Below are 23,981 nucleotides of genomic sequence, written 5' to 3' on the forward strand. Positions count from 1 at the left end.
CATCTTCCCACCCAGTGTGCCTATGCTCTGATGTGGACGCATAATGACTCTAAGTCAGCTTGGTAGACAGAGGAGGTGGTCCCTCCTTTGCCATAAAAAGGGCTTTATCACCCCTAGAGCATTTCTTCTCTTGAACTCTTACATATTCAGGCGACTAATTATCTTTCTTTTCCAAAAGAAAAAAACACAATGGGAAATCAGACATTCTGGGAATACAAATATCTTTTCTATCTTTTCTACAAGATAATTTCTTAATTCTGCCATGAACAGTCATGGTTGTAGATCATGCTGTATTATTTTCTATATTATTATTATTATTATTTTATTTCTGGAATATTTTATAAGCAAGATTCTAAAGACGAGAATTAATTCATTGTGGTAATCCAGAAAGCTTATTCAGTGTGTTGGATTTTTTTTCTCATTTTTATTACTTTCAAAAGAGTCGATGCGGGAATTTCGGGAATGGTTTTCTGGAATAAAGGCGGCAGCCCAAAAATCATCTGATAGAACTGGCGACAGTAAAATTCTAGAGGCAAAGCTCCATGATCTTCAGGTATGAACCTGGCAGTGCTTTTTCTTCTTCCCCAAACTGTACTCAAATGCCCTCAGGTCAGACCTAAATCATCTCTTTTCCCAAATCTTCTTATATTATTCAATCTTTTATTCTTCCCTAACAGAATTAGATTTCTTGAGTCATGGGGAGATGGACAATATGAATAGTAGTTTGAGAAAATAAGGTAGAGCTATAGAATTCCTAGATCCCCTTCCTCTCTCTTTTAGCCTGTTGACCATTCTTTGGAATTCATTCAAACTAAACCTACTTTGAATTTTTATAGCAGTGAAAGTGTAAATAATTGTATCTATTTTACATCACTATCATGGAGAACTTTTAAAAAGAACTCATGGCTTGTGTTTTTTAATAACCTACGGTCTAAATTTGGAGCTAGGATATATTAAAATTAAAGCAATAGATATTATAGGTTCTACTGACTGTGAAAAACTTATGAGTTCAGGAAGGAGAAGGCCATTGTGAAGTAGAATTAAGAACCAGTTGACAGAAGGCTAGGTTCAAATTAGATTTTAGCCAAGTTTTTCAAGTGGCTCATCTGAGCAAAGCACTGTGTTAAGTATTGTAAAAATAACTTTTAAAAATTAATGAGGAACATGAGGATTTTGTGGCCTAATGGGTGATGACAGTTATGTAGATAACTCATTAGCAGTCAGGGTAGGAAGAACATTATAATAAAGGAAGTGGTTTTGCAGGAAGCAGGGTGAATTCAGATGTGGAATTATCCCCTTTTAAGCCTGAGATGCAGTGGAACTCCATGAAGAAAAATGTGAACGACAATTGAAAATGCCACCCTGGAGTTCAGGGGAGAGACAGGACTAGAACAGCAGTACTAGGGTTCTTTTGCTCTGTTGAAGCCATGTGCATGTGTGTGAATCTTCCAAGGAAGAGGTGCGTACCAAGAAAAGAAGGGATCTGAAGTCAGGACTTTGTGTGCAGAGTGGGTCAAGGGAGGAGGAGGGGGATGGAGGCAGCTAACCAACTAGAGGATGTCCCACTAACCATGTGAGGAGGTGTAGCCTGGGTGACATTGGGACAGTAAGAATGGGGAGAGACTGAAAACAAGACCTTGATGAGAGCATCCTCATTTCCAGGTCACTGTTGTTCACAGTGTTTCCTCAGTGATTCCAATGACTGGCTGGCACCATCCTCGATGATGAGCCTTGATTATGTCCAGTTGTGTACATCATTCTCCCTCCAGCCTTGTTAAAGGCTTTCTTCCTTTGGGCACTGTTTTTCTTCTCTTGCTCTACTGTCTTAGCTCAGATTTGTAATTAATGCTCCCATGCACCAGGGTCTCTGTATAATACCAAATATTTGATATTACCTTTATTTTCTGAAACAGAACATTTTGGACTCAGTCAGTGATGGGCAGAGCAAGCTTGATGCAGTGACTCAAGAAGGACAAACTTTGTATGCATACTTGTCTAAACAAACTGTCAGTAGCATTCAGGAACAAGTTACAAAGGCTAACGAAGAGTTTCAAGCATTTCTGAAACAATGTCTTAAAGACAAACAGGCTCTTCAAGACTGTGCTTTAGAACTTGGAAGGTGGGTTGTTTTGATAAGTGTAGATTTCATCATACACAGAATGTATTTTCAGGGATTTAGAGAAAAAAAGCCACTGTTGATAAATGAATAATATTTGAAATTGTGAGTTTAAATTATAATAAGCTTTGACTTTAAGTGCAGGTTCATCCTAGGACTATAAATGATTGCTTGGACTCTGATGATATTGTTTGGCTTTATTTTCTATATAGAAAAAGAAAGGAATTATATTCACTAGTAATTGTAAATGGCATAAATGCATGTATTTTTTTTGTCTGTTGGGGTAGCTCATATTAGAGCTTTGACACCCAGGTTTTAGATTACCCAAGTCTTTTCCTTGTTTCCACTTCTGCTGGATTGGAGTCATGGCAGAAAACATCTGTTGAATTTCTGTAAATCAAGATTACAATCAGGAAGCTACGTCAATAGAGGTCAATATAAATTAGAAGGAAAAAAAAAAACCCACGTTACTAGGGGAAAAAAGATGTCAGTTTCATCAATAGTCCTTTCTGGTGGCAGAGGAATTTGCCTGACCCTTGCCCAGATTTCTTAGAGAACTTACATTGTTTTGAAAACTTGGAATCCTTGTGCTCTTGAGCCATATTCAAATCTCCATAAGATACAAACACAGAGATGACTTTCCCTTCTTTTCCAGGGCTTCCACTGCCCCACTTATCCGTTGACCGCAATTCAGAGTCTTTGTAGTTAAGACACAGAGTTAAGTGCACATTGACATGGAGATAATTAAAAGCTATGATCACCAGGAAATCAATTCAGCAAGATACAGCGATTCTTTTTCTGCTTGGATCTCAAAAGAAATTTCCATGATTTATCATTTTGTTACTGAAATGAGTAATAATTTAGACGGGCTCATTGTTGCATTTTCTTCCATACTTGAAAATTCACGCAATCTTGATTGCCATAGACATTGTGACCTCAGATATTAGAATTTCTTTATTATAGTGGGCACAGAAGAATTTCTCTAAGGTGTTTTTTTCTTTTCTTTAGTTTTGAGGATCAGCACAGAAAACTGAACTTATGGATCCATGAAATGGATGAAAGGTTAAGCACAGAAAACTTAGGAGAGAGCAAACAGCATATTCCTGAGAAGAAAAACGAAGTCCATAAAGTTGAAATGTTTCTGGGAGAACTACTGGCTGCAAGGTATGGGCTAGGTCCTTTCCCTCCTAACATGTTATTGTTTTTCCGGTTGGTTGGTTATTTGATTTGGTTGTTAGTTGATTGGTTGGTTGGTTGGTTGGTTGGTGGTGGTTGTATATTCCTATCCCTGAATGTCTAAAATGCAAATGGTTGTGCAGTGTTTTTTATGGCAGTGAGATATTTTGGAGAGAGCACAGGGATGGAAGTAAGGAGCTGATCTGCATCCCAGTGCCACCTCTCTTTGCTCAACAAATTGGGCAGGTCACTCATTTCCTTTATTTCTTGATATTAGCCTTTAAATATTGTGTTAGTAATACTGTATTTTCCTCTCAGGGGTTATTATAAGGATCTATTAAGATGACATAAAGCTGATATTCAGAATAGAACACCACAAATACACAGTGATTATAAAGATACTCTTCATTTACAAAAATAATATTGTTGACCCCAATTTCTGTATATTATTCACATACTTCAGCCTTCAGTTTAATTTCCAACCCATTTGAGCCTCATAATATTCTTAGTAAAGCAAGAGGTATGGTCATTAAGTCTAACTCTCCTGGAGGTTCTTCTTCTCCACTGCAATGTTTGTTTCTTCATTGCTTCCCGACTGAGCCAACGTTTCTGGCTCCTTTCCCAGACAAAGTTCACTGACCTGTGCTTCTGACTCCACCCCTTCAGGGTTCTGCTCCCTAAAGTCATGCTCCACCCCTGGCATTTTCAGTTGCTTCATTGGAACTCTTCCATTGAAAGATAGAACACTTTCCATCAGGAGAGTGCAGCTTGACCCCAAACCCCTAGACTATCCTCTGCAAGAGCAGATGCACTCATCTGTGAAGCAGCAGAGCTAGCACCCAGCCTGCATAATCAGACAAATTAGCCACAGTGATCATTGAATAAAAATTGCCTAATTCAGATCATAATCATTCCATGTTTCTGCTGAGTCCTCTGTTTGGTCAAACATACTTGAGTATTCCTTGTCTTGAAAAATAAACTTGCAAACAAATGCACAAACAGAACCCATACTGCCAACTACTGTTTGTGTGCTGGTTTGATGACTATTCTAAAATTTTCCTGGAGTGCCGTGGTCCCATTTCTGTGAGCCCTTACTGTGGAGTAGATGCTTTATTGAATCTATGTACCCCAACCGCCAATGGTGAGTCCCTCAAGGCCAGGACCTTCAAGTCTTTGTCATCTTTATATTCCCATTGTCTAATATACAGCCAGAAAAATAGAAAATATTTGCTGAATTAACAGAATAATAGCACCATTCAGACTATATAAGTTTCTGAAAATTGCCTTGCACTTTGTTTTTTAATTTTGACTCTTGTCCAGAGACAATGTAACATGGCCAGACCTGCTTCTCTCTTCCTTCCAGAATTTTGGAATGACTTTACATATTCTCAGCTTTCGTTTCGTCTCCACACGTCGCTCTTTACCTTCCTTTGTATCTACTTCTCTTGCCATCATTACACTAAAACTGCATGGAGAAAGTGGCCTAAACACTCTTCATCCTAAATTCAATGATTTTCTTTATCCCTCTTTGTTTTCCTAATAATTGCAGCTTTTTGACATTGATAAGCACACAGTCCTTCTTGAACAGTTACTCTCTGATATTCCAGGACCAGATGCTAAGGGTCCTTAGATGTGTTTTTTCCCGGCTTATTTCTGACTGGCTGCTTCTCCAGACAATCCTAGTATACTCTGCTGTCACCCAGATTCTCCAGTTGGGTCTCCTGACTTCTCTCACTTGCTTACTGCTTGCTCATCTCACTCTTCTGGAGTTTTTTCATCATAATGTTTCCAGGACTTCAAATATTTTGGGGGGATGCCCTGTACGCTGTATTTTTAAAAGTACCCAGACTTGAGAATTACTGAAGTTTTATCATCTGTTCAGCAATTCTCTTCTAGTAACAAGTGATATCTGTTGTCTTGAATTGTTATTTAACTCAGATGGGGGCTTAAGCCACATCCTTGTCTCAGCAGATTACAAGTATAAGAAATATATTTCAGAGTAGATGTAATATTACATAAGTTTTATGTATCTCATGGAGGCCCATAGGATGCTGTTTCATAATAGCTGCTCAGAAAACAGTTGAGACATTGTAGGAGATAGGCTTCGTATTCTTTTTCTAGTACTCACAACAGTTTGTTTTAAGACATCTGTACTCTCCCTCTGGTATACCAGGCGTTTCTGGATAGACGTGCTGATCAGAATTCAGAACTCTGTAAAACAGGATGAAGCTAACCCAGACATGCATGGTTACATTTTCCCTTGACCTAATTAATATAACTCCACACTCAGATGAGCAAATTCCCTAAGATACAGCAAGGAAACCCATAAGCACTCATAAAGTGACCTTTTGAAAGAAATTGGTTTTGTTGGACTTTATCTCTGCCAAACATTGTGTTGGGTCCTGGGGATATGAGATGAATATAATAGGCCTGGCGAAAGCCTTGTGGATTGAGACAGACAGGGTGTGTGAGATGATGGGGCAGAGGGCACAGGGAAGAGGAGTCCTGTGCTCCCTACTCTCTCCTGGGGCTTCCCGATGCTTCTTAAAGATGTGATGCCTGTGCTGAAATCTGAAGGGCCAGCTAAGAAAGAAGCAGTAGAGAGCAGAAAGGTTTTCACTTGGGAGGAATCTCCTTGTATATACAAAAAAGCGGAGTCTTTGGGGAAATTTCAGGAAGCTATTCATGGTTAGAGCATTAAATAAGAACGGAGAGATGCTAGAGATGATCCTGGAAAGGCAGGTCCGCGCCGTTTTCTGAAGTGAATTCCTAGTAACACGGTGGACGTGGATCCAGGCACAGCACAGACTGAATCAAATCCCCCGATGTATATTGACTACATTCAGAGAAACCACAAAGAAGGCAAGTGGCCAGTCCAGTCCCCAGGATCTTCATTTTAAAGGCGTGTCAGCTGTGAGCTCTTGTCTGGTTCCTGCTCCAGGATCAACAATCCTTTGTCACTCCCCTGCGCTCCAGAATGTCAGGATTAAGTTTTTCTTTTTCTGTTTAGAGAGTCTCTCGATAAGCTTTCCCAGAGAGGGCAGCTTCTCAGCGAGGAAGGCCATGGTGCGGGGAAAGAGGGACGCCTGTGCTCCCAGCTCCTCACTAGCTACCAGAACTTACTCAGAATGACCAAAGAGAAACTCCGGAGCTGCCAGGTGGCCCTGCAGGAGCATGAAGCCCTGGAGGAGGCGCTGCAGAGCATGTGGTCCTGGGCGAAAGACGTTCAAGACAGACTGGCCTCTGCAGAGAGCACCATTGGAAGCAAAGACACCTTGGAGAAACGGCTGTTACAAATACAGGTACATGGGGCACCGGTCAGACACCCACAACTTCTAAAGACTGATTTGATTAGATTCACAAAGGTTTGAGTTGGGTCCTACTTGTTCTGTGAGCCTCTAAATGAGGATTATGTGGGCAAATAGGGAAACTGGGCAAGAAGGATATGGAGGGGTAATTTTTCCCCTTCATAAAGGAACACTTTTGTTTTAATAGCTTTGAAATAATTTTTAATTTCATTTTTTAGTTAATACACAGCGAATATTAAACTTTACTCCAAACACTGTGCAGTTTGTGGGTGTATAGAGGTAGAAGTTAGCCCTTGCTTTCTAAGAGTTCACAGTCTAGTGGGAGAGACCAGTGTGTACATTGTTACCTGCAGTACAATGTGTATAGAGGGGCCATGATTGAAACAAACAGGGTGTGTTGAAAGCACAAAAGAGACCACCAACCCGGACCGCAGACAGTGAAGGTAACCTTGAAAGACAGGAATTAGCCAGGAAATGAAGGTAGGTAACTGTTAGGATTTTGACAAGTGTGTCTGCATTTGCAAAATAATTTTTTTACTCTGAAACCAAATTCTATAAAGTTATAATTTCTAGGCTAGTGGCCCAAAGTTTTCCAAGAATTAAAATTAGAGTTAATCTTTGATTCCCAGACTCCTAGTATCTAATATTTGAGTAAAGTATTATCTTGCAATAGGGTGCAGAATTTGTTGTTGTTTTCATTTTAAGGTGAGTAAGGTATTCCCTACCTTAATTGTCATGGGAAACATAACCATTTTTAAAAATACCAGGTTTTAATAGTCCTACTGACAAGTATTCATTCTTTCTTTATAGGATATTCTCCTGATGAAAGGTGAAGGAGAAGTTAAATTGAATATGGCCATTGGCAAAGGGGAGCAGGCCTTGAGAAGTAGCAACGAAGAAGGTCAGAAGGTGATTCAGACTCAGCTGCAGACCCTTAAAGATGTGTGGGCTGACGTCGTGAGCTCTTCCGTCCGTGCTCAGAGGTACAGAGTCTATTTTTAGTGTTTATTTGCCTAAATAAAACGCAGTGGTTTAGTAAAATGATGGAGCAGTGCTGAGGGTATCCTGTGGGAGAGTCACCAAGCGTATCATTTTAGCTAGTTGTATGCATGCCTGTCTTTGCCTAGATTGTCTTTTCTGTAAGGGCAAAGACTGATTGTATTTGTTTCTGTGCTTATGTGTGTGTGTGTGTGTGATATTTGCATCTTCCGTAATATCTCTCATGGAATCTTGCACACAGCGTGGGCTCAGTAAAATACCTTCTTTCAGTTCATCAAAGCAAGGATATATGGTCTTTTAATAACTTTTAGCTTTTAAAAGGAACATACAGGAATTTAAGTTGTTGGCAACCGTTGAGCTTAAGTATAAATCTTTTTCTCAATTCGAAGTAATATCACCCACATTGGGGTTGGGGAAATGTGTGGGGCGTTTTTGATTGTCACAGTGATGGGGGTATCCCGGCATTTAGTGACTGAGGCCAGGAGAGCTAATGTCCTGCGATGCTTGGGACATTCTCACCCAACCGTCAACCCGCCCAGAATCCCCTGTTGGGAAGCATGGCACCAGATGCTGATGAAAAAGGAGAGAAGAGACTGATTGTTACACCAGGTGCTGGTATTGATGTTATATTAATGAGTAGAAGATTTTTGCCTTCCTCCTCTTCTCAGAGTATCCACAAATAATCTGGCTGGCTTGTCGGACAAATGGCTTTCAGTTAGAATTATACTAAAATACATTCCAGGAGCCATATTCTGAAGGTATATACGCTGTTTGGTCACTGAAGAAGTGCATGCCCAATATGATCATCATAAATAGATGAATAAAAGATGAAAGTTCATCACGAAACAAAACAAAAAACACTGCAATGTAGACAGCCATGATTACAACTAAAAGTTGGGAGGGTATGTTTTGTTTTTTTCTTTTAATATGGAGCACGGGTGTTGACTCCCAAGGTCAACAGGACTTTGAATCTTAGTAATAGAGCATAAGGGGCAGCAAAGAAAAGTATCAGCTCCTTCGGTTCTGTTATTCTATATCATAGATTGCTGGAACATGAACTGAACTTCCTGGTGCTTGGCCGTAGGCCAGCTTCATAAAAGTGAACAGGAATATGGGGGAATATTTTTTGGATGTTAGGATAAAATGTTAAATACAAGAAGCAGATTCGGGTCCTTGACTCTCTTCTTTCAGCAAGAAATTAAATTTGACAACTATCTATTGAGCAGTAGCACTGTTCAAATTGTTGTGCTAAAATAATGAAGCAAAACAGAGTAGTTTTTGCCCTCTGAGTGTTTAGAGGCTTGAGTAGGATACAGTCCAAAAAGACTCTGACTCAGATTGTGTTACTAAGACACTGTGGACTGTAGGAGAACACAAGGCCTGGGGTGGCTTCTGGGAGGCGAGATTGATTTGGAGTTTCTAGAAAATTCTTTGAGGAAAGAATAGGACTTTAAAGCACATTTGATGAGGTTCCCATTGATGCAAAAGGAACAATTTGAGCAGATGCTGGAAGTACATTCACCACAGAGGCAACTCCAGGATCATAGGATTGCACGCATGGGAGACAGGCAGGGGTCTCTGACGATGAGTTTAGGATAGTTTGTAAAGCTGAATAATTTCAAATTTTAAAATGCAGCCTGGAGAGCCTTTTACTTGGATATCTGGAGAGCTATTTCCTTGACTACTATATTTGTGACTATATTTCTTATAAATATGTTGAGTCTTCATTCTTTCATACATTCAACATTAAATATTGTGCATATATATATATATCCCTAAGTGCAAATCAATCTAATGATATTATTTACCTAGATGAATACTTTAAATTTGAAATTTCAGTCAATGAATAATTACTATCTGATTTTAATAAGATAAACTGAGGCTAAGACAATTAAGAATTGATATACATTAGATAAAATTTAATTGGTGCCCCAGTGCTGATTTTAATAGCATAACACATAAATTTGTCCGTTCACTTAGGACAATTAACATCTGGAAGACATCTCCAGATGCGTATATGACTACCACATCTTACTTCAAATGTTGACATAGATTTACTTTCATTTGAAGAAACTGTATTGTGGGTTAGAGAAGTAGCATTTCTCCTTGCACTTAAAAGCAGCATTTTCATCACTTACAATAGCATTCAGTAAAACAGCTTACGTGGATGCAATGCCCTCGTAATTGCTTTTCAATAGAGATGTCAACATAACTTATTTTTGTAATATGTGACATTAATTCTAGCACTTTAGAGTCTGTGATTAGCCAATGGAATGACTATCTAGAGTGGAAAAACCAGTTGGAGCAGTGGATGGAATCAGTGGACCAAAAAGTAGAACATCCCTTGAAACAGCAGCCAGGTCTGAAAGAGAAGTTCTCCCTTCTGGACCACTTTCAGTCCATCGTGTCTGAGGGGGAAGATCACTCCAGAGCCCTGCAATGCCTCACTGCAAAATCCAGGGAGCTCTACCAGAAGACTGAGGATGAGTCTTTCAAGGAAACAGTTCAAGAGGAATTGAAAACACAGTTTAATGATATAATGACTGTTGCCAAGGTTAGTGCTCTGTACTGAAGAAAAACCTTCAAGGCTCAGGTAAAGAATACACTATGGGCTGAATTATTGGGGAATTGGCTGCTCTAAAACTGTGCATTTAGTGAACTTATGTAAATATCATTTCTCACCTACAGATGCCCATGAATTTTTCTCTTTCTGCAATCTTACGGTTATTTTTTTATTCTTTGTTTTTTGATGTTCTCCACTTAGAATGTTAGTCAACCCATTTCTTTTCTTTTTAAGATTGTCTGAGTTTCAAATATAAGTGTTTCAAGTTCTTTTTCCTTTGGTGCCACTTATATTTGTTGTATGAAATGCAAGTTTACCTCCCAGATTTCAGTCGTGTACTAAGTATTTTGTTCATTTCCCATCTTAGTAAAAACTGTATTTTCCTATTCTCCAACATATAGGGTCCTTCATGTAATAGCAAGATTTTTTAAAAATTCTCTATCTGAATATTTACTTTCCTCTACGGTTTTTTTTTCCTTTTTCTTTTTTTTTTTTGTATATTTGTGACAATGTTAAAGAAAATAAGGGAGGGGTTTTTTTTTCCTTCCTTAGTTTTCCTTTGGGAAATTCTCTTTATATTATTAATACTACAATTATTAACATATGTGTTAGTTTACCTTAATTTTTATTTTGACAATGATTAAGAGCTAAGGCTCTAGGGTCAAAAAGAAGTAAATGTGTATTCTGGCTTTGACACTTTTTTGGATGTGTGACTTTGGGCATGTTAGCCTCTGTAAGTGTCCTTTCCTATAAAATGGTATTAGTATTTACATCACAGGGCTGTTGTGAGGATTAAATGAGCAAATGTGTTTAACATGCTGAGCAGAGTGCTCTACACAAAGCCAACACAAACAATTGCTTAAATAATAAGAATAGTTATTATAATAATTATTATTAAATGGATTATTAGTGAGTGATGTTAGCATCCATTAAGCATAGATTTTTATGCAAAACTAGATAAAAGTAAACTTATAGGAAAAATGGTTGCTTCCTCAAAGTCTTTCAGTCTAATTAAGTTTGATATTTTCAGTCTAAGATATAAAACAGAGAAAATTCAAGAATAAGAATGCAATCTTCTGAGATGGTTAAGAGACTTATATCAGACCTGTTGTCTTATCTGATTTCTTATTCTCAATAGTGACTTCTGTTAAAATAGCCTTTTCACTGTTTACCAGGAGAAAATGAGGAAAGTGGAAGAGATTGTGAAAGACCATCTAGTATATTTAGACGCAGTCCAGGAATTCACAGACTGGCTCCATTCGGCAAAGGAAGAACTTCACCGGTGGTCGGATATGTCTGGAGATTCATCAGCCACCCAGAAAAAGTTGTCTAAAATTAAGGTTAGAAAATGAACGGATGTTATAACTTCATCATTTCATTGGTTCTTGAGTATAACATACCTGTAATGAAGATTCTGTGGATAAGATTCTGTTATTTGAAATGTTTCCTTCCTATTTTCTATTTGTTGGTGTTTGTTATCTTGCACCTCACCAGTTCTAAACATAAGAGAAAAAAAAGTATTCAAAATACTTTACACTTGTGAGCAAAATGGAGCACTGTCTGTGTATGCTTCTGTACACAAATGTGCTTATTGCTGTATTATGAGAGACTACAAAATATCCACCAGCTTGGTAGGCTGACAAAAGCAGATACTATTGTCTAGCACAGTGGAAGAAAAGTTTATAAAGTAACTCAGTTAAATGTATTTGAACAGTAACTTGGAAATGTCATTCTAGATGTTTTATTCTGCTTTCCTAGCCAACAATACAATAACAAAGTAGAAGATAGTACTTTAAAGGACATTAACATTATCATCTAGTTTACTCCTTGTAAGGGTAACTTAAAGCTTAGAAATTCACACATCTAAGAGAGTCGAAATTTTAGTATCTTTTAGTATATTTCTAGTTGCTTGAATATTAACTTGCAATCATTTCCCCTCTGTGGAAAATCATGGATTTTAATCTAAAAACTAAGCAATGATGAAATCTTCAATGGTTTAGTTTTTGATGAGAAAATGTTGGGTATAAATAGTGTAATTGTGGTCAGGAATTTAAGACTCAAATTGTGTTCTGAATTCCTGGAGATCAGAACATAAAAATCACAGGAGTAGTAGTTGATGATAACAATAATAACTACATAAAGTAACTTTTTAAGTTTTATCTGTGTGATTCATTAAAATAATTCTTTGACACATTTCTCAGTAATATTTTAATTTATTCATCCATCCATCCATCCATCCATCCATCCATCCATCTATCCATTTATTTAACCAGTGTTGTGCATCCTTCAAGGAACTCACAGTGTAGTAGGGAACAAGGATACACAAACTGTTGTTTATAAAATAATATCCTAAGTGTAATGATAGCTGACTATACTTTTAGAGTTTAGGCTGTGGACTCAGAGACCCAGTGCTCATCATGCCTCTACTGATTATTTACCTCTGTCTTTGGGCCAGTCACCTGATGTCCTCAAGCCTCAACTTCTTGATTGATAAAATAAGAATAACAATAGTACCTGCTTCATAAAGTAGTTTTGAGGACTAAATGAGATCATGCACATGAAACGTTTAGCATCATGCTTGACACATAGAATGCATTCAATAAGAAAATCCAGTGGATTTGGTAAATGAGTGACTTAATTGGCTAAGGAGTGACAATGTGGGAAAAGTCAAGGGAGATGGTCAAGACTTTATCTAGAGTCAATAGGGCTATCTCCAACTGAGGAAAACAAGTACATGCAGAGGAGACGGGTTGCAGAGGAGGAAAGATGAGTTCAGTTGTGAACTAATGGGATTTGAATTACCAGGTGGTGATGTCCAGGAGGTAGCTGAATGTTCAAGTCTGAATTTCAGTTTAGGAAGCTGGATTGAAGATACAGAGTTGAAATGATCAGCATAGTTGTAGTTGAAACCACCACAGTCGATGAAACCAAGACCTATGTATAAAGCAAACAGAACAGTGGCCACAGGACCAAAACCTGAGTACTCTCAAAATTTAAGGGGCCACAGAAGAGGATTTGAGAGGAAAAGGGGAAAAGAGAGGAGAAATTATAATAAGAAGAGGACCAGGAAGGTGTGTAATAAGAGGAGGACCAAGAAGGTGTGGTGCCACCAAGACCCCTAGTGAAGGACGTGGTCACCATCACAGAAGCAACAAGAGGCTGCCATTGAGAGAAGGACTGAAGAATGCCCACTGGACTTGGCAGTTAGGCTATTTGGCAACCACCAAGAGCCATTTCCATAGCCAGATGAGATGAGAAACCGGATTACACGGATTTGGGAATGAATGGTAGGTTGGAATAGGAGATAGCAAGGATGGACTAATGTTTTGAAATGTTGATATGAGAAAAATGAGAAGATAATTCCTTTATAAACCTTGCTTCTTAGGTTGCTGAAAATATAAGAGAAGGAACTGACAGAAAGAAATTGGAATTTGGGAAGGAGAAAGTGAAGCTTGGCAGAGGTTCCCTCTCAGAAATCCAGGTCAGGCCTGAGTGTAGGCTGGTGTGTGGGTGAGGAGAAACCCTGGAGGAAATAAATAAGCTCCTCCTCTGTCCTTCGTGTCATCCCTCCCCACCCCCAGGAGCAACCGTCAAGAATAGGCAACTTCAAAGCAAATATGTTTGCGTATGAGGGTGTGTGTATATACGTGTGCATATGCATAGAATACTTTTAAAGAGTTTAGGTACAAGGCAAGGAAATACAGGTAAAAGTCATTTCAAAACACTTTAAAATGATGATATCCTTATTCAAAATCTGGATAAGTGGAATTAGTGATTGCAAATATTGAAATGTCCCATTATCATGCCAAAGAAAACTGGGATAATGCATTAGAGAGCATTTTGGGAAACTGATTTTTGACAATTGATACCCTTTGAACTCCAAATTTGAAGTCACTCGTAAAAGTAAATTATAAGTATTTAAATATAATAGTTAGACAGAGTTCTTTTTAAAAAGTTATAGTTTTTCTTCGTCAACTCACTACTTACTATATGCACTGATAAAAAAAGGAAAGTTTTTAGAATCCTGCTGCTGAGGAAAGGATAGCTATGTTATTAAATGCTAACTGTGTGTAAGGATTTCATAGTGTGCTTTGGGCTACTATACAACTAAATACTTTTAAATGATCTATACTAAAATGTGGCTTTCTTGTATATAATTGTGGAAGACATTTATTTCAAGCTAATATAATGAAATGTGAACTATATTATGTAGATTAGTTAAGACAATGCTTAACATAATTTATTAAGCATGCTTCATACTAAACACTCCTATATTTTCTACATCTGTTAATTTGTAACTGATTTTCTTCTTGAAGTTTTTTCCCTAATAATCATCTTTTCCTTATATTTAATCTAGGATGAAGTCATAATTTTGTATTAATACCAACAGAATCCTGGCTTTAGCAATAGATATGTAATTATATAAACACCAGATGATGAATTCAGTGAGAAATTTCAGTAAAAGAATCTATTCTCAGAAAGAAATGCCACTATTTTACCTAATTAGCAATGCATATTTTAATTTTATCTTGTTGTATTTTACAGTATTTGTGTGCATTAAGCCAAAAAGTTATATCTAAATTGTTCAATTTCTAGTGAGATTTTTTAAAGTAAAACTAATAGTAATAAACGAACCCAATCTAAAGTTTACTTTGAAATTTTGATTAAGTATGTCTGTGAGTTATTCATTTTAGTTACTATAAAAATGTTTACTTGGGCTGGCCTGGTGGCATAGTGGTTAAGTTTGGGGTGCTCCACTTCAGCGGCCCAGGTGCATGGGTTCAGGTCCCAGGCGTGGACCTACACCACTCATCAAGCCATGCTGTGGTGGCAACCCACATTCAAAATAGAGGAGGATGGGCACAGATGTTAGCTCAGGGCCACTCTTCCTCAAGCAAAAAGAGGAAGATTGGCAACAGGTGTTAGCTCAGGGCCAATCTTCCTCACACACACACAAAAAATGTTTACTTAAGGTCCTGAAGTATTAAAATTGAGTCGGGCTCATTCTTATGTTGGAATGTGTTAGCTTGATTCCTGGTAGAACAGAAGTGGGATTTAATCCACCATCTTGTGGAAGAAGATGAAAATGGGGTACAGACCATGAGCAGAGCACAGGTCTTCTACAATCCTTGTTCACTTGTCTGTCAACTTAGGGAGAAACATGGATTCACATATTTATAGGAGCAATACACCACAGGCAAATGTTCAAATCACTGTCAAAACAGTTTCACATATTCAAACAAAGCTTGGTTTCAGGGTCCTTGTTTAGTTTGTTACAGGCTGCTGTGAATTCCTCAGTTTACTTTGCCGCAAGCCTTGACACTCGCGATGATAGTTCTCTGCTATTATAACTTGGGGGTGGGCGGATGAATTGATTCTAGTTCCTTGTGACACACTTGCTAAAACTTCTTAGCAGGACAGGGTCCCCCTCTGTACATGCTTGGAAATTTGCAGCCGAGGTGACTCACAGCCTCCTCGGTTACCATGGCGATATTCCATTACAGGAGCTGATGGATTCCAGAGAGATTGGTGTAAGCCGCCTAAGCCGAGTGGAGTCTTTGGCTCCTGCAGTGAAACAGAACACAACCGCCAGTGGGTGTGAGCTCATGGACACAGAGATGCGGGCTCTGCGTGCCGACTGGAAGCAGTGGGAAGACAGCATATTTCAAACGCAGACCAGCTTGGAGAACCTGGTTAGCCAAATGGCTCTTTCGGAACAGGAGTTCTCAGGCCAAGTGGCTCATCTGGAGCAGGCCCTGGAACAGTTCAGTGCCCTTCTGACAACCTGTGCTCAGCAGTTAACTCTCCTGGAAGGCAAAAACACAGATAAGGAGATAGTGGAAAGCTGGCAGAAAGGACGAGTAAGTTGGCTTCCTGTTTTCTACTGCGGTTGTGCTAAAATTTTTGTTTGGGTCTCATTGATGCTAAAAAAAATCCTTCTTAACTAAAAACATGAAACATTCAGACTTGGAAGAAATAAGTACTTATCCTATTAAATTTGCAAAGCTGATCCTTTTCCTTTTCTCATAAACCACTGTAAAGATACAGAGAAGGGGAGAAGGAATTATTTGTTGTAGGAAACATTTATTGTTAGTGGAAACATTTTACTTTCATTCTTCCAGTGTAAGAGTTTGTAATATTGTAGTCAGCCACTCAGTCTGAAAGATGGCCTGTGGGTAGAGGCATAAATAGACGGAGAGTCATAGCTGTTTTCCTGCCAGTGAATTATTTCCGACAATTAAAGGATTGAATTTCTAGCTTTGAAAGAAGCATTTCGTAATCTCATAAAGCACAACTAATAGTTTTCACCTTGATTAGCTCTGCTATGTGTGGTTTTGACAGCTGTGCTTGAATTAACCCCTTAACAGAACTCCTACGTCATGCTTACTGGTTGCTCTCCGACCTTTTTTTTTTAAACTAATGGCGGCTCTTTCAGAATGTGAGAAAGGGAAGCATAAAAAGGAGAGTGAAGAATGGGCCGGAGCTTGAAATTCTCTTTCTTTCTTTTGCTGTTAAATAGTATCTTGGAAAACCTTTCTATATTTGCAATTTTATAATGCTGTGAATCATGGATGTCCTTAAAAGGAAGTTTTCCTAAAGTAAACTTCTCTGTTTCTATTTATATTATAATCATTTCAAAACAGCTCCAGCCTGGGAGAAAGTCATGTAGTATTTCCAACATTCTCTTGTTTTAAATCAAGTACTTAAAACACATATAGCACACCTTAAAATAAAACTTTATGATCATCTCTTTATACTATTTTATTTATAATGTTTCTAGGGTTTTTTTTTTCTGATGCTTTTCCTATCCTTTAAGTTTAAGCCCCAGAATAAAGCCTGGAATGCAGTTCCATAAAACAGGAACAAGGAAGTTGGTAATTATTCCATGTGGTCAGTGTTATTCACGCTGGTATCAAAAAATCAGTTACAATGTTTAGTTCTTTTTTGTTTCCTTCCTTTTTCTTCCGTTAATATCAGTGAAATTTTTTAAAAGATTTAATTGTACTTAAATTATATTACTATTCTGAGCTATCACTTTTTATATTTATACTATTAGTGAAAATATTAGGTGAGGCCTATAAGAAACACACATGATAATGCAGAAGTGAATATAGATTTTTAATTGTACTAACAATTCAAAGATGACAGCCCTCTGCTTAGATCTACTTCCAGATGTGGCCCAGGCTTTTGATGACAGTACTACATTGTCTTTCAATATTCAGATTTTCTCTTATTCCTAATAATGGTATTTTATCTAAAAATGGAGATAATATATGTTCTCACCACAAAGAAAAAATGGTAATTATGTGATGGGATGGAGGTGTTAGCTAATGCTATGATGGTAATCATTTTGCAATATATAAATGTATCAAATCAACATGTTGTATACTTTAGACTTATGCAATGTTTTATGTCAATTATGTCTCAAGAAATCTAGGAAAAATTAAAAAAAAATTTTTAAAGTGGAGAAAATACTTCCATTACAGTAAAATTTTACAAAATAATAATTTGCTGGCGTTCTTGTGGCATTGTTTTACTGTTATGGAGGACTTGTCATTTTGCAGATCATCATCATAATCAGGAACCTTCGCAAGTATTTACTTTCTCTTCTGTAATTAAGTGATGATACCCAAGAAATCCTTTTAAAAACAAAAATCATCATCTATAAACTATGTAAAATCATGTTGTAAAAAATTTTGTTCACGGCGTTTGCAAAACTCATATCTTTTAATATCCATTGGGTTATTAGTGTTGGAAATTTAGCAATTTTCTTAACCTGTGTAACCTCTAAGGACAAAAAGATGCATTCTAGGCCTTAACTGGAACAAAAGTATGTGACCTGATATTTGTAAAATGGAAGACTCTACTAAAATGCTTTAATTTATAATGAAGTTATAGAATTTTTCTTAGTATAATGCTTTGGTCAAAAGCTTTTCACTTTTGATATATAATTTGACTAATATCGCCTAATGTGACTAATTTGAATCTCTGGTAAATCTCTTTAGTTCTTATAATGTTCTCCCTTAAATAAAAGGTTCAATGTGGTGTAAAATAGTTGTTACTAGTTTAGCGTCTGGAGTTTCAGACAGAAACTTCTAGTTATTATTTATGAATTTTGAAAATAACAATATTTTAGACTCCTCTGGCTCAGACACTAAGCTAAATAAAGAATTTTAAAACAAAGAGAACACCATCCCTCCTCTCAGAATCACAGTCTAGGTGGAAAGGCCAATAAATTCAAAACCAACGGGGATGCTGCGTTGTAATAAGTGCCGACAAGGTGCTGTGTGTCCTCAAATGAGAAGCCCCTAATAGGTGGGAAGGAGGGCAGAGAATCCTTAGAAGAGTCATTATTTGAGCTGAGTCTTGAGGTACAAGTACAAATTGACCAGATGGGTGAGGGGGAAGAACAGCATCAAGATTCAAAATTACTGAAGAATGAGAAAAAACAAGACAGAAAACTAGAGAACAGGATTCAACTTAAGAAGATATTGGGCCATTCCAGAAAGAAATGACAGATGTACGTGGGGACTGGGGAGTCAAGATGCAGAGGAAGAGAGGTAACTGGTTAAAGAGCTCTCTAAGATATAGACTAGACCAGACCTCCTTTCTCTTGCATGGAGAGAGAAGGGAAACAAGGGAGGCCAAGATGATGCTTAGTTTCATGATTTAGATCATTGGGAGGACAGTGGTGCTATTTACGAGGATCAGAGGATGAGGAATGCACACAGCCCTGGTTTGTTGAGGGGTGTGGTTTTCTATAAATCTAGGCCACGTCTCGATAAATATCTCTGAGGATGAGAATAGTAACAGCAACAGCTGTCTGAGTAGTTACTCATCTTCTTGCCCCTCCTCCTTAATTTTTTTGTTTACCTTGGTGGACCATTATCCACACAGTCCCCTTTAAATATTTGGGAGTTGTTTACCTGCTGTTTTTAATAATTAGGCACTTAGCAGTGTGCCAGGAATTGTGCTAATTTGATCTCATTTGCTCTTTGTGCCAATCTTATAAGAATGTTCTGTTTGCAGAGCACCATTCATAACTCAGTGGACCATGGCCTTGATTTCAGAGGTGTACTTGTCAAGTCCCAAGACTTTATTTTTGGATTGGATATTCACAGCACTGTGATCATTCATGTGTCTCTCTCCTCCATTAAATTGTGAGCTCGTCAAGTGCAAGAATCAGACCTTTAGTCATTTTGGAGGTCCGAGGATCCAGCAAAATGATTGGCACATAGCAGACATTTAGCAAATATTTGATGACTGTATGAATGAAACTGTGAAATGAATGAATTACTAGTTAAATCTGACCTATGGGTTATAAGAAATTTTTACTGTGAAAGTTAACTGTATATACTACATAAAATCAATTGCTATGTATATTTTAATCCAAAATAACTACTTCTTTGCTTTGAAGTGATTTCTCTTCACCTTTAAACAATATACATATCTTCCAATGGCCTAGCCAGACTGTTTTTAAACAATTTAAGTTATTTTTTTCTTTACTTTTTCTCGTCCCGCTTTAAGTTATTTGGCCACTTGATCATTTGCCATAGCATCGTTTGCCTCGTAAGGCAACCTTGGATGCTGGAGTGCCTATCCATGCCTAGAAAAGGATGCAAATTAGCCAAGTGCTATTATTTGCTATGGGAAATCCTGAAAATAGACCTTATTTCTTTACTGAATCTACTATGTTGGTTTTTTCCTTCACTAATAATTTATAATATGATTTATGCACATATAGTATCAGGATGTGGAAATTACCCAATTTGAATGCTTGCTTGTCTGTCCTGTTATTTCCTAATAGGAGATACTGGATGCTCTACAGAAAGCAGAGCCTAAGACTGAGGATCTCAAGTCTCAGCTGAATGAACTTTGTCGATTTTCCGGAGACCTGAGTACATACAGTGGGAAAGTTTCTGGCTTGATTAAAGAATATAATTGGTGAGCATGAACCTTATTGGTGTTCAAAATATTTTCATACAAAGAAGCAGCTAAAGATTTGTTTATTTTAAGGTGTGATTTCAATAATAATATTAATTAATTAATCATTAAATACTTTACTAAATGATGTGAGTGCAAACTCTAGGAACTGTTGATTCTATAAAACATTATTTTGATCTACTTTATCATTTCTTTCCTTCCATTAAATGTTTTAAATCATGGTTTTAGTCTTTGTTTGCAAGCATCCAAGGGCTGTCAGAATAAAGAACAGATTTTACAACAAAGATTTCGAAGAGCCTTCAAGGATTTCCAGCAGTGGTTGGTTAATGCAAAGACCACTACCGCCAAATGCTTTGATATACCTCAAAATATTAGTGAAGTTTCAACAAGTCTTCAGAAAATACAGGTAAGAGTGTTATCAATTAATTCTAATAAGGGTGCTTAAGTGGATTAAAAAGATGTGTCTAGATCTTTTTATATGCATATTAAAGTTTTGTGTAAGAAACAAGTTTAAAGTAAATCCCTGTTTAAAACAATTGATGTATGTGAAGAGAAACTAGTCCTTTCATATAAATGCATGCTATTTTTATATATAAAAGAGATTTTGTTAATAATAAAAGCTCTTTCTATGTGAAAGGCATTGAACCTGAGCACCCTAAATTCATTTTCTCATTTAATTTTCACAGTAACCAAATCAGGTACATAAGATTATTATTCCCAATGTACAGATAGGGTAAAAGAATTTTAGTCACTTAATATATACAATAAAAAGTGTTTATTTCTTCTCTTTGATTTTAATGAGAAGCAAGTAGAAAAATCAATGTATTTTAAAGCACAGAGCATTTTATTATATCTAATCTCACCTTTTTCTTTATAGGAATTTTTGTCAGAAAGTGAAAATGGACAGCATAAGCTAAACACAATGCTGTCTAAAGGAGAACTTTTGAGTACTCTGTTGACCAAAGAGCAAGCTAATGGTATCCAGGCCAAAATTGCGACTGCAAAAGAAGATTGGAAAAATTTTCATTCAAATCTCCACCAAAAGGAATCTGCCCTAGAGGTATAATATAGCCAACCATGTGGACATGTTCTGTGTTGTTTGTTGTTGTTGATGTTGTGGTTGTTAGTTAAACCACACTTTCAGCATCCAAGTACGCTTGTCAATGGTTTGGTCATCCCTCTCTGAATATAAATAGATAACTGGATAACTGTAACAAACAGCTCAAAGTTAGAAGTGTGAGCCTCACTGAGGAATTAAATAGCTTCTTGCATGGTTGGGGCTGTTATCATAGACTTGTCCGTGCCCCATCTCACCAGGAACAACTGGTTTTACATTTAAACATATCACTTAATCTTTCATTTGAAACCCCTGAATTTGGGGAGTTGTTCTAGGAGAATGAACAAACATATCTATGCAAGGCTACAAAATGCTGTGGATGAGAGGAAATATTATAACTGATGCAGATATCAAGTAGTAGGTTTTTAGGAGTTAAGTATGCAAAGAGACAATGATATGCAATTTCATTTTATGCAGAGACTGCATAAGTTAAATTTATTGTAATTGTAACATAATTACCACCACAATGCAATTATTTTCTTCTTGTGAGATAATCTTTTTTGTGTACCAACTCTTCTCTTGGAGGAAAATTTAGAGGCGTGGGGAGTATTTTTTTCTTTTTAAAATAATACTTCCTGGCAGAATAGATCCTTAATTGGATTATGACCACAATTATTGCAGGATGGAAAAAAATAGTGATAGAGAATGAATATCTAGAAAAGCAAATGTGTATTTCCCCAGATCTTTCTTAACCCAAGACCATTGTAGTTCTCCTTTGTAATGGTGGCTATTCTTTCATGGCAGGCATCCTCCATTTAATAGAGAGTGATTATCATTGTGCAGTGTTTCGAAATTTACTCTTAAACCCTGCAGGGATCATTACTGTAATGTGGCCTGAGCTCTGAAGTGTTTGCTATTGAGTCTAGTACATGTAGCATTGATTGCAAGATTATCTAGTTCAAGAAATGCTCAAGAGTAGATGGGTAGGTCAGGAATTTCCTTCCTTCCCTCCCTCCCTCCTTCCTTCCTTCCTTCCTTCCGTCCTTCCTTCCTTCCGTCCTTCTTTCCTTTCTTCCATTCTGTTAGGAATAGACACATAATGCCTATTATGTGCCATTCGTTATGTTAGGAATACAAAAGGGTTAGTCTTTTCCTTTTCATCAGGGAATTCACTTTCTAAAGGGGCAAACAGTATATAAAGAGATGATTGCAGTATAATATAGGTAGGTTCAAGATATGGTAGTCACTCAAAAAAGGATGCAACTAACTCTATTTGGAGAAGTCAAGGAAGGTTTCCAGAGAGGTGACATTTTAACTGAATCTTGAAGGCTAAATATTCTTTGAAATTGCCAAGGCCAGCATGCATTTCGGGTGGGAGGAATTGAAAGCACGGGGCCAGGGAGTCATGAGTGATGACTCTGAATGGAGTTCTTTGAGAAGTGTGATATCCACCTGGGGGTTTGCAGGAAGAGCAGTGAGGATAAGACTGGAGGCAAAGATTAGCTCCAGATGTGAAATATCTTGTGTACTAAGCACTCTGACCTTGAACTTCAATCAAGGTTCCTTATCTGAACCCCTGAAAAACATCTATTTTCTCAAGGCTGAGACATAACCCATACTATTCTAGATGCAGAGGAGAGAAGGTAATTCGTTACACACAGTGGAGCCTTTAGGACTCTAGGGCATAATTCCCTTCCAGAATCCTGGTTGAGAAAGGCTGAATGAGGAACCTACAGGTCTTTAAACTAGAATAAACCTGCCACCTCTCTGACCACAGTGTAGACCAAAATGGGGAATAGTGTAGCTGGAAGACCAGAGAAAGCTTTCCATAATGGTCCAGATGAGACAGATGAGGACCTGAATTAAGGAAATGATAATGGATGGAGAATTTATCTCTAAGGTAAAACACAACAGGAGTTGGTAACTAATTTGATGAGGGGCACAGAGAAGAAGGAGAAATTAAGTTTGAGTCTTTAGTTTCTAGTTTAGAAGATGGCATGAATGGTGACACCATCAACTGAGACATGAATATGGTAGGAAAAGCAGTTTTGGAGGGGGTAGCAAAAATTAATTCAATTTAATATATGTTAAATTTGATGTGCCTGCGAGATATTCAGTGGATAATGGCCAGGAATATAGCAGTTAAAATGAGTGCAAAACTCGAGAGAGAGGGTAGAGCTAGAACAACAGTGATAGTGAACTTCTACCAGTGCTGAGCACTGTTGTGGGCACTTAACATATATTAACGCATCTCATCTTCATAGCCATTCTTGGAGGTAGGAGCACTCTTGTTTCTGTTTTGTGGATGAGGAAATTAAAGCAAAAGGTGGTTAAATAATCTACCAAGTTCTCACAGCTAGTAGGTGATGGAGACAAGCTTCCAACCCAGGCACTCCTTTAAAGTATTATATAAATACAATTCTATAAATTTAAGAGTTTGTGGGTGGTCATTGAAGCTATGGGAGAAATAATTGGAAAAGAATACAGAATGAAGATTTAAATGGGAAAGCACACACCTCTGTCTATAGGAAGTATATGAGGAATGTTGAGAGTTGCTTGATTTAGTATCAAGCTGTCTTTATTCATGTGTCCCAGGGCCTTTGCTCAGACCTTGTGACTTCACTCCTTAGACTAGAACTTTCTTGTATCATATCTGTGACTGAGCCCCTAATGCTCTACTCCTCAGTCCTGTAGAATTAAATTCCTCGTTATAGTCCCTAGTTTGCCCTTTAGTGGCCCCAAGACTCTAGTAGCAGGAAGATGGAAACACCTTGAATTTATGAATTTATTTAATTAATCAACAACTATTCATTGAGC

At 37.5% G+C, this 23,981-nt stretch overlaps 1 protein-coding gene across 1 annotated transcript in view; it reads left to right on the forward strand.

Annotated features, from left to right (window-relative positions):
- Window positions 1-23,981, forward strand: part of SYNE1 (spectrin repeat containing nuclear envelope protein 1) — a 430,148-nt gene that overhangs the window by 186,585 nt on the left and 219,582 nt on the right. The window contains exons 46-56 of the mRNA XM_058534130.1: window positions 441-553; window positions 1,914-2,119; window positions 3,125-3,280; window positions 6,303-6,594; window positions 7,411-7,583; window positions 9,844-10,153; window positions 11,338-11,502; window positions 15,667-16,023; window positions 19,971-20,107; window positions 20,336-20,513; window positions 20,985-21,167. Coding sequence (XP_058390113.1) covers window positions 441-553; window positions 1,914-2,119; window positions 3,125-3,280; window positions 6,303-6,594; window positions 7,411-7,583; window positions 9,844-10,153; window positions 11,338-11,502; window positions 15,667-16,023; window positions 19,971-20,107; window positions 20,336-20,513; window positions 20,985-21,167 — 2,270 coding nt within the window. The remainder of the gene's footprint in view (window positions 1-440; window positions 554-1,913; window positions 2,120-3,124; window positions 3,281-6,302; window positions 6,595-7,410; window positions 7,584-9,843; window positions 10,154-11,337; window positions 11,503-15,666; window positions 16,024-19,970; window positions 20,108-20,335; window positions 20,514-20,984; window positions 21,168-23,981) is intronic.

Source organism: Diceros bicornis, chromosome 39, assembly GCF_020826845.1.
Source record: "Diceros bicornis minor isolate mBicDic1 chromosome 39, mDicBic1.mat.cur, whole genome shotgun sequence".
NCBI lineage: Eukaryota > Metazoa > Chordata > Mammalia > Perissodactyla > Rhinocerotidae > Diceros > Diceros bicornis.